Source organism: Calypte anna, chromosome Z, assembly GCF_003957555.1.
Source record: "Calypte anna isolate BGI_N300 chromosome Z, bCalAnn1_v1.p, whole genome shotgun sequence".
NCBI classification, from domain to species: Eukaryota; Metazoa; Chordata; class Aves; order Apodiformes; family Trochilidae; genus Calypte; species Calypte anna.
Window position 1 is genome coordinate 12,726,249 of NC_044274.1, and position 17,022 is coordinate 12,743,270.

Below are 17,022 nucleotides of genomic sequence, written 5' to 3' on the forward strand. Positions count from 1 at the left end.
AGAAGTAATTGCAGGGCTGTTGTGGAATACTATGTAGAGTTTTCCAAATAAAAGTTCTTGATTTTTTTGTTTTTATCGCAGTGAAGTTTTAAAGAAATGTAAAACAAAACTAGTATGTGGTAACTGAAACTTCAGCAGTTTAAAAATCATTTTTTGCTAACATGCAGGCAAAATTCTTGAGAGCTTTTTAAGATCTAAATTTAGGTACATAAAGACGATACTTAACTTTCAAAATGGCTCATTCAACAAATAGTTCCATATTTCTATAGTGGATAGATAATACACTGAAGTTGTATTGTTTCATAGTGAAGATATGTCCTCAGCCTCTGTTAGAATTACTGTTTTACCCATCCTTAGATTTTTATTAAAAAACTGAATTACAGGCTGTAGCCTGTCCTTAGGTTAGGCTTCAATTATATCATTATTCAAAGTTACCATTAAAAGCATCTGTTTATAGGGTTTGGTGGCTGGGATATGAGAAGCCCATACTATCAAAAACATTCCAGCTTTCTGCCTGAGTGGCTACAGCAGTAGAGCCGTATCTGGTGGCTTTAAACCATTCTTGCTCCGCAGTCCTCTAAAAAATGTTGGCCTGATGTTAAAGAGCAGGCTTGCTGAATGCCAGATTACTGCCTTGCTTTTCTTTGGATATTTGAGAAGAAGCTAAGAGATCACCAGGGACCTATAACATGAAGGTTGCTTGAGCACAGGGCTTGCTTTCTTAGAAAGTCTCGTTCGTGAGTTGAAGCACAGGTGAGGGGTAGCAAAAATGGCATTTTTAATCTCTTCTTTCCGTTACACTGCTGAAGAACAGCAGTGTCACCATCTGTGTGGTTATCTGCTTCTGTAGGGCAGTGTTTCCAGTGTGACCTGGTCCTGGTGCCCATCAAGCTGTATGGACACCAGTACATAATTGATTTTTTTTTTTTCTGCAGAGCAAGAGAGGGAATAGGAGCTGTGGTGCAAAAACCAATGGGGCTGTTCTGAACAGAACAGATTTCTGTTAAGAAGAGAACAGCAATTACTTTTTCAGATTTAGAGTCCCAAGTCTTTTGTTTCCACTAGTGCCTGTCAGTGCCTGTCCGGAGAAGAGCAAGCACTGATGAAATGCATATCGTGCTACTCCATAATTCTTTCTTTGCTGCTGACTATTTTAAGCTCAAATTCCTGAATGTGGAAATTCATTCCTTGTGGTTTGAATGAATCTATCTTCCAAATTTGTAAAGAATCATTATACCTAATATATGATCAGTTGATCCTTGAAACCACCTAAACTTGTGTCTGCAGTATCCTTTTAAAGGAGTTCCACAAGTCTACTGTTGACTTTCTTTTGTTTGGTTTTGACCAAGTTCAACTTTCAGGTGGTAGTCACTTGCTGTTCTGGAAAAGACACTGAACAGTTGATGTTGATCCATCACCCTCACGTTATTATGGACTCTGTATCCCCCTTAACTTTTCTGTCTTCTGAGGCTGAGGCCTTATTTGTCCTTCATACAGATGCTGTTTTGGAGCACTTTGCATTTCTGAAACTCTTCAGGTCTAATGCCATTTTAGGGAAAGAGATCAATACTGCACACGGGTGAAGAGCTGGAATGTAGTCAGTGTACAGTCCATAGTTACACTTTTCTCTTCTTTACGCCTTACCCGATGATTACCGATACTTGGATTTTGTGGGAATTGAACTAGGAGTCAGGAAACTTGGGTGCTTTTCCTGCCTCACTTGTTGACTTCTTGGTTTCTGCTGTTTTTCTGAAAGTGATGTTGCTATGGTTAAGTGTGTGTACTTCTATAGAAAAGGATACTCAGTGTATGCTCTTTTAGTGATTTTCAGGGCCCTCTCTCTGTTGCACAGTGATGTATTATTACATAGTGAGAAACTGTAACATGGTGGTCTTGGAAATGCTTTGGAGTAATTTTATTTTAGCCAGTCCTCAGTATTTTTCCCAAGCTAATTTTTGTCACAATGAGAAATAAAACTGTTGATGCTTGTAGTTTTTCTTTACTTTCCTTGCTGGAATCAGTCTTATTTTTCTGGGAGCTGGAACTGAGTTGTGACTGGATTTAATCTTCTAGAATAGAAAGTGGAGGTTTTTACTGAACATAGACATTACACGTTTAGTTAAGGCATCTGTGCATACATTTGCTAATGGCACCCTTAATATAATAATGACCAGAGTGATAAAAATATACCAAATCTTTACCATTAATTCCAAGTGACTATGTGAAATGTTTAAATAACTGAAATATTGATGATTTCTGTTGTGCATATTTGGGTAATCTTTAAATTAAAAAGTACTTGTGTCAGCTGAAGTTTCCTTCTGGGATGTTTCCTTCTTTGTGGCAGTTTCCTTCTGGGAAATTAGTTTTTTTTTTCATTCAACCTTTACGTAATGCAGAAAATAATATTCTTTGCCACTTAGTGTTATGTGTATTTTTGTTTGATGTGTGTTCTTTTCTCTTTGGATATTTTCAAAAGGGAAGCTTTGGAAACAGTCCTTTAGCATTCTAATGTTTATTAAGTATGAAGTAGTAATAAAGCACAGATTGCTTTCAGAGTTTATAAAGGCAAAATTTTTAAAGCTGAGTTACTGCAGAAAGGAGTAACAAATAAGTAGTTCGTAATACCACTTTATCTGAGCAGTATTTGTAGCAGTAATGTTTGATGCACTTACAGAGATTTTATGAGCAATACCTATTTCTTTTCCAGGAGAAGGCTTAAGAATATTTATCTTGGAGACTTCTAAAAAGCTCTGCTTATTTGTGTAATACCTCTTTTTAAAATAGCTAACCATATGGACCCAGGGAATGCTTGTGCATGTCACATATGTCTAACGCCTTTCCTTCTCCTGGGACTGAACTACATTACATCATATTTTGTGATTACAAGACAGAATTATAGTGGAACTTAGCCATATGGTTGAGTCATCTGTTCTCTTCAGTGTTGGAAGGATTAAACTAGCATCTTCAAAAGGCTGCTAAATTTATTGGCTTTTTTAACCTACAGAATTTGGAAACCTTCTACTGTCTCTGGCAATGAAATCTACCCCATTTTCAGCTTATTATTTATATAATTCTTTGCAGTTGTTAACTGAATCTGTTAAAGATGCTGCTACAGGTTGCAAATTATGCCTATATGTTATTTTAGGTTTTCCATCTTGTGAGATGGAAGGGAACGCCAAAGATACGTGATGCGGATACCCCCAGCAAACCTACCTTCTTTGCATTTTTATGATGACTCACAAAATTCTTAAGTGTTATCTATTCCTCACTGAAAACTTAGAAGCTGATACAAATCCTTGCTCTCTACCTGTCACTCCACCCTCTCATATAAATTATTGAAAACCATGTTTTAAAAAGGATGAGAATTACCTTGTGCTGAGTGGTCATTTGCTCCTGGGAACATTATGAATTCAGCAGTTATTCATTCATAGTTGTTGCATTGGATGCTCTCCATGGAATCCAGCATAGCCTTGGTGTGCAACTTCAATCTTTGATGTGTGTCTAGTGTAAACAGAACATGATTGGGAGTGTGAGTATCTAGGGATAATTTTCAGGCACATTACTTGTTAGCATCAAAGGGATAGGGTGACTTCAGGGAAATGTTTTGAGATATTTATATTGTTACTAGGCATTTCCATCTCATGTCTGTTCCATGGACCCTCGCAAACAGGTTATGGCTGTAACAGGGATGGTTTTTTACCATGGGAAAGGCAGGTGATGGCTGGTAGTACTGCAGTTCCACTTATTTTTTATGGGAATTTGTGTGCTGTCTCCAGAGAGACTCTGGATATGGTACTGTCCTTCAGGATTTTATACTTTGTGCTCCTTTTCATTGTATATTTTTAAATTGCAGTGCCATTGTATTGGGATGGTGAAAATCTATGGGCTGCTGAGCTGCTGAGCTCTCTTACTACAGAAGAGGTGCATGGAACTTATGAACAAATCAGAGGATAAGTTACAGGCACCCCAAAGCATGGTTTCTCAGTGTAGCAGCAACCATATTCCTCACAGAGGGGGATCAAAAGGACAACAGACAAACTACTGACAGCACTTAAAAAAAAAAAAAAAAAAAAAAAAGCCTTTTGAATTAAAACAAAGGCATCTGTTTGTGACATCTGTCATCTTTTGAGAAGAATACTAGCACATTTGGTGAGGTGCAGAGTACCCAAATTGGTGAAACCGCTGTAGCAATTCTCTGAGTCAAATGCAAACAAGAATATTCAGATGAGAATGGGAGGGTTACATTTACCTGTAGGTTGGTGCCTTAATAGCTGGGATGGTTGTGCTAGGCAGCAAGTTGCTCAGTCACTGTTCAAACAGGCAAGAGTTAAGCTGTCTCAGGACAGCCACAGGCTGCCTGGAGGATGGTGTGCCAGCTGTGGCCCTGTTCAGATGACAAGTGAGGCCATCCATGCCTGCTGAACAGAAAATCTGCTTGATCTGTGTTTGTTATTATTCATCCCTGTGGAGAAACTGCAGCCCTGTAGAGAGCTCCTTCTGCAGATGAGGCCTAAGGGAAGGAACCAGGATGAGTGCCTGCTTATTCTTTCTCTCGTTTTAGTTAAAGCCTGCCACATGTGGGCAGTTGATGTTCCACATGCAGAGTCTGACTCATGAAAGACTTGTCTGATTCTCAGTGCATGTGATGTGGAGGATAAACAACGTGGGAAGATGTGGTGGTGTGAAATCTCACATGCTCTTTCTTTGGCTGCTGAAGTGGATTTTTCTTTCATGCAAAACAATTGTTTGCTTTCCCAGCTTCTTAAGTCCAACTGGGAATGGATGTATCTTAGGTATAACTTTCCTATGACTCTTGTATTATCCCTAAATGGACCCATGGAAATAGAAGCAGCTGAGCTTAGCTTGCTGCTTTAATATTTGATTTTTAGAGACTAGCAAATACTAGATCTAGAAGTCAGTCTGTGGAACAAACATCTCTCATTGACCTCATGAAGATCTGACACAATGGGAGACTTTCTTGCCTTTATTTGTAGTCATGAAGTACTTTTGGAGATTGAGTTGAGCCTTTGAAGACTCCAAGCAAAATAATTTGGAATAGGGATTTGTCTCTGTGTATGCACTGTATTTTATTTGGCTTTGTTGAGGGTTTCAGAATAGAAGTAACAGTGGATCTGTCCTATACAAGAATGAGAAATTCGGCTATAAATAGACTGTTTTTCTACTCTGAATAGTTTTGATATTTTAATACATATTTAATTACAAGTTTTGAAATTGTATTGCTTTCTACAATGGCATTCTAGTAGGTATAAAAAGTAACATGAAATATGAAGCAACCATCTAAGATTATTTCTGGTGGTTGGGGACAATATTAAGAGAGTGGAGCTTTGCCAAGTAATCTGCTTTAGCCTTCTAGTAGAGGGGAAAAAAAAAAAAAGGAAACAACTTTCATTGTGAGCTGTGTCATCATGTATACATATGTAATACAAACAGAAGGTGCCATGGTGGCTTGTACCTTATCAATATATCTTAGAGCAATAGTAAAACAGATCAATTAATGTAATTCTTGACAATGAGCAGTTCTGCTTATTGTCTTGTCTGCAGACTTCGTAATTATTTTTTTGTGTCTCTGTTCCACTTTGCAGAATAATGGGGAAGAAAAAAAAGCAGCAGTTCTAAACATAATGAAAACCATCTTACTATGCAGAAGTGACAAGATACGCAGTGTGTAGAGAGGTACAGCAGTAGACAGGAGGGAAGATGGAGCAATGGGTTTACAAAGTGCCAATTGTAGTAAGTGATGTAATGTTGCAGTTGAGCAGGTAACCAGCAGGATGGTTTTCCATTTACACCTCTGGAAGCAAGAAGACCCATCAAATCAAGTCCCTGTGTTCTCTTACTAAACTGGAGGATGTTGCTAAAAACCTAGGTAGATAGTCATGTAAGATACTCATACCAAGAAATACGTGGTGCTCAATTTAAAACCAATCCATTAAGAAGTGGCATGTGAATACCACTGAATGCTGAAAGCATGAAGAACCTGCTTCTGCCACTGGCTCCAGCCAAAAAGTTCAGATGGGTGCCCTAGGTCACTTGGCACACTTTAATCCTCACAGACCATTGTGTCTAATACAGGAGGAATGCAAGATAGTCAACAAAGTAGCTGTATAAACAAACTTTACTTGCATGGTTAGCATTGCCAGCCTGCTTACCACTGAAATATATACTTACGAGGTAAAAGGTATGATTACATTGTCCAGACAGTATCCCTTTAAATGTCATTATTTCTTTTTTCCCCAAGTGACCATGAAGCAGTTGTGCAGCAGAAACTTCGAGGACTTGGAAGAGCTTATATGAATTGCAGTTTGACCTTGCTACAAATATAAAATCTGTTGATTCAGTAGCTCTTTAGTCTTAAAACATTGTTAGAAAGTATTCTTTTCCTTGCATCTGATGGTCAGTTTCTTGTTTTAATACATGTATTTTTAAGTTTAAGGTAAATATGAGGATTCTTGGGCATCTTTAATAACCATTTGAGAAGTGTGTGTGGGTTTTTAGGTCTGTTGGACACCCTATTAATTTTTTGAGGGGAGGACCTGCCACCTGTCCAGCAGTAAGCAGTAGTCCATTACATGTATTACTGACATTTACTGAGTAATTTAAATATGAGAAGAACAGTTGTCTCAATTCATTAAAGCTCAGGTGTTTATAGAGTCATAGAATGGTTTGTGTTGAAAGGGACCTTAAAGATCATCCAATTCCAACCCCCCTGCATGGTCACAGGCTCCTCCTACTAGACCAGGTTGCTCAAGACCGCATCCAGCCTGTCCTTGAACAGTTCCAGAGAAGGAGCAGCCACAGTTTCCTTGGGCAACCTGTGCCAGTGTCTCACCACTCTCAAATTAAAGAATTTCTTCCTAATGTCTAACTTAAGTCTCCCCGCTTCAAATTTGAAACTGTTTCCCCTTGTTCTCTAACTATACAAAAAGCCCTACCCCAGCTTTCTTGTAGGGTCCCTTCAGATATTTTTAAAGTTTCTACAAGGTCACTTCAAAACCTGCTTTTCTCCAGGGTGAACAACCCCAGCTTCTTTAGACTCTCTTCATAGGGGAGGTTCTCCAGCCCTCTGATCATTTTAATGGCTCTTCTCCAGGCAGTCTCAAGGAGCTCTGTGTCTTTCTTGTGCTGGGGATTCCAGAACTGGACACAGCACTCCAGGTGGGGTCTCACAAGAGCAGAGTACACAGGGAGCATCACCTCCCTCAACCACCTGTCTGTGCTTCTTTTGGTGCAGCCCAGGACCCACTTCACTTTCTGAGCTGCAAGCACACACTGATGGCTCATGTTGAGCTTCTGGTCCACCACCACTCCCAAATCCTTCTCCTCAGGGCTGTGTGCAGTCCTGTCTCCTCCCAATCTGTATTTGTGCATCAGATTGCTTTGACCCAGGTGAAGAACCTTGCACATAGTCTTGTTAACTTCATGGAATTTGCACGAGTCCACTTCTCAAGCCTGTCAAGGTCCCTCTGGATGGCATCCCTGCTCTCCAGCCTGCTGACTTCACTACACAGTTTGGTGTCATCAGCAAACTTGCTGAGGGTGCACTCAATTCCACTGTCCATGTCACTGACAAAGATGTTAAACAGAATAGCACTGGTCTGAGTACTGAGCACTGGTGATGAGCACCACTCATCACAAATGTCCACTTGGACACTGAGCCACACTGATCACAGCTCTTTGGGTGCAACCATCCAGCCAGTTCCTTATCCAGTGAGTGGTCCATCCATTGAATCTGTGTCATTCCAGCTAGAGACCAGAATGTTGTGCAGGACAGTGTTGAATGACATCTGTTGCATCTGTTCTAAAATTAGCATTGTCTTATTTATACAACTAGACACAATTCTTGGGTTTGCTTGTCTTACTGAGAATGATTGGTTGTGTGTGGTGTGGTTACATCTACATTCTTTGTCTGAGAGTGACAATAAATCTCCAGTTGTTCTATCAGTTGTGTGAGGTGGTCAGAAATGGGCAGTTCTGGACTTAACTGCCAGTGCTCTCTGTCTGTGTGTTAGTAATGATTTAACTAAGTTTGCTTATGTTGTTCTTTTGCCTCACATGTTGTGTGCTTTTTGTTCATCACTTTATCTCCACTGGAATTAAATTGATTTATGGAAACCATCAGTAAATGCCTAAATCAAAATTGAAGCCCTGATGTACCTGGATGTGTTGTTAACAAGAAACTGCACTGTGCCTCAAATACAAACACTGATTTCTTTTATCATGTTAAAAAGCTGAAAAGTAGTATCTGAAGGAAAAAAATCGCTATAGCCTTTACTAGGAAGTGAATTCCACTGGGTGCCTCTAAGCTCACCAGCTCACCAGCTGTAGGCCAAGTATTCTTTGGTCTGGTTGGACTGTGTCATGTTCTCTTGCCCTCCTTGCAGACTTCCATGTTTAACCTTTTCAATTTCTTGCTCTTACAGAAACAAAATCTTACATCTGAGTTATGAAAAGGCCACTTATCCATGCTTTATTTGATACCATAAAATTTGGTTGCGCAAAGAACCCTCTAACTAATTGCAATATTTGTCCAGTTCCCTGGAAATATTTTCTTTCTTAGTTTGGGGGGTCTTCGATGTTTTTCTGGGACGTTGGCCTGTGATGTCCTTTTGTTAATCTCTCCTCTGACACATGCAGAATCTTGGGTGGCAAGTCTAGCTGGTGTCAGCCAATTTCCATTTATAAGGCTTGGACACTGCTTAAATGGGCCCAAATCAATATCCCATTGTTTTGTGTCAGAAAAGAGTCTCCAGGGTAAGCAAGGCTGGGCCACTGTTATATCAGTCTACATGATCATGGCTGAGAGTTTTGTGGTTAGTCATTTATCCAAGAGGACAAAGCAGAGTTTTACTTCAGTACTTTTCTACAGAAAAATTAACCTAGTGCATTACATTTAATAAATAATTAAATTTTAATTTAATTTTAATTTAATAATTTAATTAATGTAATATTTTAAATTAAATAATTAATTTAATAATAATTTTTACAGCTATCAATTAACTCAGCAGATTCCCTATGCTGACCTCATGGCTTCTTTGCATTTAATGTCTGACAGAAATTGCGAAAGGAAATAGGTTTATAGAAAAAAACAAAACACAAAGCCAGAGACAAACAACCCAAGCAACTTACGAGAAAAACAACTCAGTAAACCAGTAAACTGTTAAATGCTTTTTTTTCCATTTTGACTTCACTCTTGAGTGTTCCTGGACTGCAGTGTACAGCCTGCTGCAAATTCCAGTCATTATTTAAGCAAAGACCACATGCTTTTTCCCACACCTTTCCCTTCTCCCTCTTAAACTTGCAGTCTGAGATGACCATTTTAGTCAGGTCATCTTTACCCTTCTCTGGTGAAAGACCCTTTCATTTCACAGCTTGTAGTACCCTTGTGCCAGAGAAGTTTCCGGACAGTCTCACTGACTGATAGAAGCATCCTGCTGAGTGACTTGTTATTCAGTTGTGTTTTTCTGGGGTTCAAAATGAAAAAATTGTTTGGATAATAATCAATTCTTTTATCTACAGTAACTGCCCAATGAATGGGTTATTATCAAGGTTTACTTACAATCTACCACTAGCCTTTTGTTACCATTCCTTGTTCATTCACTCCAGTTCCTTCCTGCCTTCCCTGTGGTGCTTATTAAGTCCAATTCAAATGGCATTCATGGCCTGACACAAATACAGTCACTAATGTCAAACACTTCTGCACTTTGCATGGACAGTTGCCCCAACTGGGCACAGAAGCTCAAGAAGCAAGAGGAGAACAGTGGATTAACACTTCTGCTTGTAAAATGTTCACAGCTTACTTGCATTGCTGCTGCTGTTCCCACCTTTCAAGGAATGTGCCTATAAACTATGAGCTGCAAATGCTTTGTCTTACGTAAATATAATATTATTCCATCAGTCACCTGAAATGGGGAACATAGATGACCAAGTGAAGCTGGAACAAACTCCTCTTTTAAGAATTAGTGACATTTAGATAATATCACTATGAATTACTTTGAAAGCCCTTGTCACACTTCACTTTTTTGACAAGACCTTACTTCTGGTACAGTTAGCAAATGTAATTTTGTCCATGGCCTTCAAGATGCTGTCTCAGTGGAGTGCAGTGCCAGAGCTCAGCTTGCAATGCCACTGGAGGTACTCGGGCACCATGGGCTGACTTCAGAAGGTACAGGAAAGATCTAGATCCACAGGAATTGAAAGGGGCCTGGGAAGCAGCAGTTTCTGCTAAGCTCTGCATGCCCTGGGTGGGAACTGTTTCCATAGGCTCAGAGAAGCTGTTTCTGGTGAGTTCAAACACATCCTGTCCCTCTGCAAAGCAGATTTTTGTATTTCACCACACAAACATGCTGCTGGTAAATAAAGTCACTAAATTGTGGTTGGAGGGCAGGAAAAAGTGTAGGCTACCTATCCACATTTCACTGGTTCCTAGGTAATAAAGTTTTCAGATAAGCTGTTCTTCTGAGAAAAGCTATCATCTGATGTTTTAACTTTGAGGGTTGTTTTGTCTAGAGGATGCATTCCCTACAATAGGATTATTCTTGGTTTTACAACTCTCTTGGGAAGTCCAGCACATGCAGAATTCTGTGGATGACCTTGTGATACAGTGGTATGCAGTGTCCTAAAAATGTTTGTGATGCCAGTCTTAAAGTATTCCTTTCCTTTCCAGACAGTGAGTTGCTGAGTTAGAAATTATCAGGAATTTCAATTTGCTACTCTGCTTCCCTGCAGTTCTGATTTCAGTGGAGATAACATAACTCTGTCTCCAGTAGGCTTGCAACAATGCAAGGTCACTTAAATCATCTCCTGTAGGCTGCATGCCAAAGATAAAGAAACAGAGTGGCTGTCCAGTTAGTGTTTGCTCAGGTCTTTGTACATGGAAAACCCTGTGTACAAGTGCTAATTAGAGCTATCACCTCTTGTTATATGTTGTTATTTCTTTCTTGACATTTACTAGTAAACTTAAAGGTAGCTGAGGCTTCATATTCTGATGTGATGGTGATGAAAAAAAGAAAAAAACAAAACCAAAACAGGTACCTTTTCTAAACATATATTATGATCCTTGACCTTCTCTTCTGGAACGGAAAATGTTTACTTTGTGACAGGAAAACCATGTGCTAAATAGGTAGTGCAAGCTCGTAACTGTAAAAAAAAAAAAAAAAAAAAGGAAAAAAACCAAAAAACCCAAACACAAAACCCAACCTTGTTATGAAAGTTTCTCTTTGGACACAAAGCAGTCTGTCAGCTTGTCAACATGTTGTCTGTGATGCCAGTGATCAACAGATTTTTAGGAGGCAGTATCAGCCCCAGAAGTTATAGTAACTACTTTATACGTATCTTGTGAGCATAGAATTATCTCTAGGTTTGCAGAGGAAATAACCTGTGCATAGAGGAAGTTTAAGACACATGGTGAACAACTGAGTAAAATTACTGTGTGTAACACTTGCTGAAGTGTGTGTCTCTGGCTGATGGAGCTCTGATAGTTCAGCTTGTCTTGGTGGTGGTCATTGGAGGTGTTGTGAGCACTGTGCATTTGGTCTGAGTATTGTGATATTTAATCACTTATCATCAACTGATGATGTAAATGAAGTCAGTCAGTTCTCTTCTGATCTCTGCTTCCCTCCATTAAACTTGACCAGACAAAGCCTTGTTCAGGAGTGGATTTGCATCCCAATCACAGCTAACTCCTTCTTTCTCAGGTTCTTAAAAGTTTAAATATGGGAAACACTTAATTGTTAGCGGAGAGATTCTTCATTCAGAGATTACTTGAGGCCATGCAACACAGTTGCCTATCTGAAAATTAAGACTAATATAATAGTCTTATATTAAGAGCATGCTTGAGAGGGATGCTAAAATTGTCAGAAATTTCAACCCAGCTCTGCACATCCAGTTAATGTTTAGATTTTGCCTTTTCCATCCTTTCAGCTGTCGTTGTATTGTATTTATGTTTCCTTACTTCAGTATGACAGGTGAATGTTGCAGTTAAGGTTTATTAGGTATGACAGATTGTCTGATCCCCTGCATAATGATACTCCTGTTCATAGGAAAAGATTGAAAGTATTAAGGCATAACTGTAAATTTCTCAGTTTATCCAAAAACTTGCACTTGAGCAACCTGAAGAAGAACTGAGTAGAGTGTGGATTCTGCCAGATGAAGCTAAAATGTGTATTTCATCAGCTAAGTTTTGCATGTGTTTGCAAACCATTGTTATTAGAGAATGTTAATTGTTTGAAGGAAGGCTGTTGATAATGGTGTGGCGTATTGCCTACAGGAGGAGGGTGGGGTAGGTGTAGATAAAGAAACCCTACATCTTTTCCAGGATCATTCTTCCAAATTTCTTCCACACATGTGTTTACCTTTGCACTGGAGGGCTCTGTTTTTCTTATTTGCAAGCTACATGTACAGCACCATGTGTCATGCTGTATTATTCAGCTGCCTGACTTGCATGTTTGCAACTCTCTTGACACAAAACAAGCAAAACCCCCAAAGCCTTAGCATTATTGCTGATGATTGTACCTTCTTAGCTGTGTAAGTCTGATGGTTTTTTTGTTGTCATGCTAGACTAAAGAGATTTGGCAAAAAATCTGCTGCCACTTGGTGTTACAAATACCCAAGTTAGTATGTAACGAATTTGGCATCCTCCAATCTCTTTTTTTAATTGTGTTTGTGTGCAACTGTATTTTTTGTTACTAAAAAAGGTGTGGTTGAAAACTATAGTAAAGGTTACTTAAACCTCATAACAGATTCTTATAACAGGATAACAGCATATGCAATAAAATGTATTACTATTAACATGAACATGGCATCATTCTGCAACATGAGAATCAGAACACTCCAGGCTTCCCTATCCAACATGTATATATCTCCTATGTACAACTTTCACAGCTGGGAGGTAATTTGGGGCCCAGCTGCCTGCTGGGTCTGGGATGTTTTTGATAGTGCAATTATAGGCAGGGGTGTACTTATCACAACAGCTTCTCAAAGGGGAAGCTGATGCTTCAAGCTGATGCTTGATCTCAGTTGTTTCTTAAATTTGGGGTTTGGCATAAGCATGCTTACTTGTTTACACCAGAATACTGGATTGGATGTCAGTGTTTCAGCTTAATATCTGAATACTGAGGGAATATTCCTGAAACTGGTTCTTGAAGATGTGGCCATTCTAAAAAACTCTTCTGCCAAGAATTTTCAGCAAGCCTTAATCTTAACATTTTCCTGTAGCTTATTCTGTTTCATGTTTCAGAAGTAAACTGGTTATTTCAGGTCATGAGAAAATCTTAACTTAGGTGTTGTATTTCTTTTGAAAGTGTGAGTTAGTTTTTAATTATATGTGTGGGTGTGTAGATTATCATGTTACCCGCCATCTTTCTTTTCCAAAATATAAAATAAAAAAAAGAGAAAAAAAAAGGAAACAAAAATAAGTTCAGAAGTTAGGAGCTACCAATCTGTGGGATTTATGGGTAAGGGTAATTTATCAAATATTCTATATTTAAGTATCTTATATGACTGAATGTAAAAAACACAGAAGCATGACAAAAAAAGGGCATAATATGCCGTCAAACAAACACTGTTAACTTTGAAGGATCTTATTTACAGGTATGTTACATTTTTAAACATCTGCTTTTAATAGTAGGCTCCTCTTAAAGCTTGTTCCCCAAATGAAGAACATGCAATGAATTAAATTTTAGGTGGAGCCTGCAGCTTGGCTGCCCATTCACTGCCACTGAGTCTAAATATTGCTGGGGGGAACAGGTTTTTTTTCTGATGTAATTAATGCTCTGTAGTCTGTAATAGTTTATTCCAGTGCTATAAAACAGAGACTATAACCTGCTTGATATGCATATACCCACCAGTTGTACCACTACCATAAGAGACTGCAGTCACTCTTTGTTGTCTGCATGCCACTTCCTTTGACAGATCTTTTATACTCGTGGTTCTGGGTTGTGTTCTTTTAATTCCTGACTGCTCTTCTGCCCCAGGCTGCACTCTCCCAAAAGTTTTTGAGGCTTTTTGATTTGGTTTTTTTGTTGTTTTGTTTTTGGTTATGTATTGGTTTTGTTTGTTTTTTAGTATTTAATAACTAGTAACCTGGAATACTTTTCTCTGATTTTCTGGGTATGCACAGCCCGTGGCTTTGATTTTTATCAATCTGCACCTTGTACACTCTTCCTTGCAAATCTTGACAGAGAAACATAATTTTCTTTTTCTTCCGCTAGAGACAATAAAGGCTGTTTAAGCAACAGCACAAGGTGTTGGGTTATTTTGTTTGGGTTTTCTTTAGTTGTGTCGACTCAATGAGTCTTATCAGTATGAATTTAGTCACTAGAAAGTGTGCAGAAATTGGGAGCTAGTGAGTTGGCAGTCTTGCTGAAATGGACTTGACTGATGTCAAAGAGCCAAGTCATAGTCTGTTGAAGATAACTCTCCTGAGGGTGATGGGGTGCCAGCACTCATATAAATGCAGCTTTCTATTGCACCAGGTTGTTCCTCCTGAAAGCTGAACTCTGTCGTTGGTCCAGACCAGAAGGCATGGATGCATCTCTTATTTCTTGTCCAGAACTTGTGTTGCTATGATCTATGGAATACAGAAGGTTAACTGCCCTCTGTTTTCTTAGTGTCTTGCTAGATCCAGATTGGGCTTCTGGTAGAGGAAATAGACCATGTCCTGTGAGTTCAGAGAGGGTATAGGAATCATCAGTTTAGAGGAAATAGAGTCACAGACTCCACTGGTGAGAAGGAGCAGAAGGATTTAGTGGATTAATTTTGGAAAGATTTAAATGTCGAGTGGTTGTCTTTTCAGCAGTCGTAGGGATGTGTCATCCGAGTGGTTGATTTGTTTATTTTAAAGACAAATGTGGGGGAGAAAAACTCAGTAAAACTCTTTACAGTCTGCGTAGTTCAGTCTCAACCTGTTCCTCTCTACAAAGTGTGAGCTTGGAAGAGTCCTAAGTATGCAAAGTTTTGGCTGGTCTGTGTTGTTAGAGTGGGATGTGGATCAGCTGAGGCACCCACTGCTTATCTACATGAGGTATGTGATGAAGGTCCCATGGGGCCAATGCAGCTCCAGAAGAGAAACCAGTACTAGACAAATGAAGGAGAACATTCTAAAATGCAGTAAGAACAAAGGTGTTTTTTTTTTCCTGCACTACTCTTCTGCTACACAGTTTTCTCTGGCAACTGCTTAGGCTCTGGTTTGAGCCATTGAGCCCTTGAGAACTTATTCCACACAGCTTGCAAATTACTTCTATGTGGCTTTCTTTGGGTTGGACTTTTGTTTAATGGTGATAAATGTGTGCAGGATCATACAGGAGAGCCTGGACACAGTGCTGGTGATATTAATATTTCTCCCTTCTTTTTCTGTATTACAGACAAATGAGTGGAATAAGAATGATGATCGGCTGCTGCAGGCAGTGGAGAATGGCGATCCTGAGAAAGTGGCTTCTTTGCTGGGTAAAAAGGGAGCCAGTGCCACCAAACAAGATAGTGAGGGCAAAACTGCGTAAGTCCAACTTAAACTTAGTTAAGCACAAGGAAGGGGGGGGAAAAAAACAACCTTGGATGCATATGCCACTTACAGGAACTAAGAACCAAAGACCATCCTAAAAAAAAAAAAATGAAATTTTCTTTTAAATCTAAAGCACAATACATTTTGGGAAGCTCCTTTCTTAGTCTATGTTTGTAATTCTACAGTTAAAATTCCTTTTCAGAATCAGAAAACTCATTGAGGTAACTTGAAGATGGAATGCTGGGTAAATTGGGGCCATTTTAGGACAGAATATTTTAGGAGTTAGGAAATTTGTGTCACACTGCAGACTGAATACTCCAAAAAGCATTAGTCTCTGGGGCTATTTTTTCCCATGAACATTAGTTCAATGACATACCAATGAAGGTAAATTTTTCTTTCTAATGGGTTAGCTTGAACTGAAACTATGGTGGGTGGGTTTAAAATCTTGCAGATCCTTATGATTAATGCAGCTGTTCCTTGTTTTGATTGAAGTTTGACACTGAAAGTTTTGTGTGAATGAGATTTCTTTTGCAGTCTGAATTTATTTTATATATAGCATTTTCTTCTTCCATTCTTCTTCTTGGTCTCCTGTGAACATTCTGAATTGTGGAAGATGCAAGATGTCCACTAAGAAAATTACAGCCAGGAGATTACAATCCTTAAATTTTACTAGGCCCCAGAAAGATGATTAAGAAACGAACATCCTGTGACAGAAACAAGACCTTCATGAAACTCTGGATAGATGGGGGGAAAGGAGAACAGTTATAAACTTGGGAGAGCCATTGCAAGGCAGTTCATACCAAATCTCTAAGTTCTAATGACTTTACTTCTGGGTTACATTCACTGAGTCACAATTTGTTTCTTGCGTTTAGGGTGTTTCACACATCAGGGTGTTTCAGTTTCCTGTGTCTGCTATATTTCTGTTCTGCATCTGAGGAAACTGAATGTTGACCATGACTCATAATGACCTTCCACTTCTTACTTCAGAAGTCCAAGTTTTCTGATTACTTCAAGTGGGCTTGCTCCACACGTTAATGTGGTTCTAATTTTTAAACATTGTGTGTGTGTGTTTGTATTCTGAATGTAATCAAATCATGTCTTCTATATATTCTTCTGAATTACAGCTATGTATAACATCTTGTGTTTTTACAGTCAACATACCTTCAGAGCTGGATTCTTAAACCTTAAACTGCATTGTAACCGATGTAACAATGTAACTGTTTTACAAGTTGCATTTATACTTTGATACTATGAACTTTCCTAGGGAACCTAGCAAGACTGAAATTACCTACAAGCACACACAAGCCTCTTAACAGTAAGAAGTAGGATTGTTTTAACTCTAGGGATCTGAAACAATGATTTACAGCTTTACAGGAATGTGAATTAAATTTGAATTAATGCTATGAAGAACTCTGCATTTGATTGTTCCATATGCTTGCGATATATTTTCATTTGCTTTTTTAGGTGTTTCTGTGTATTGGCTTAAAGGAAAACTTGAGAGGGAA

The 17,022-nt window shown here is 38.9% G+C and overlaps 1 protein-coding gene across 5 annotated transcripts in view; it reads left to right on the forward strand.

The window, feature by feature from the left end:
- The window catches only part of RAI14 (retinoic acid induced 14), an 85,214-nt gene that overhangs the window by 34,217 nt on the left and 33,975 nt on the right, over positions 1-17,022 (forward strand). For all 5 annotated transcript variants that reach the window (XM_030467713.1, XM_030467715.1, XM_030467717.1 and 2 more), the window contains exon 3: positions 15,381-15,511. In XM_030467713.1, the coding sequence (XP_030323573.1) occupies positions 15,381-15,511 (131 nt within the window). The remainder of the gene's footprint in view (positions 1-15,380; positions 15,512-17,022) is intronic.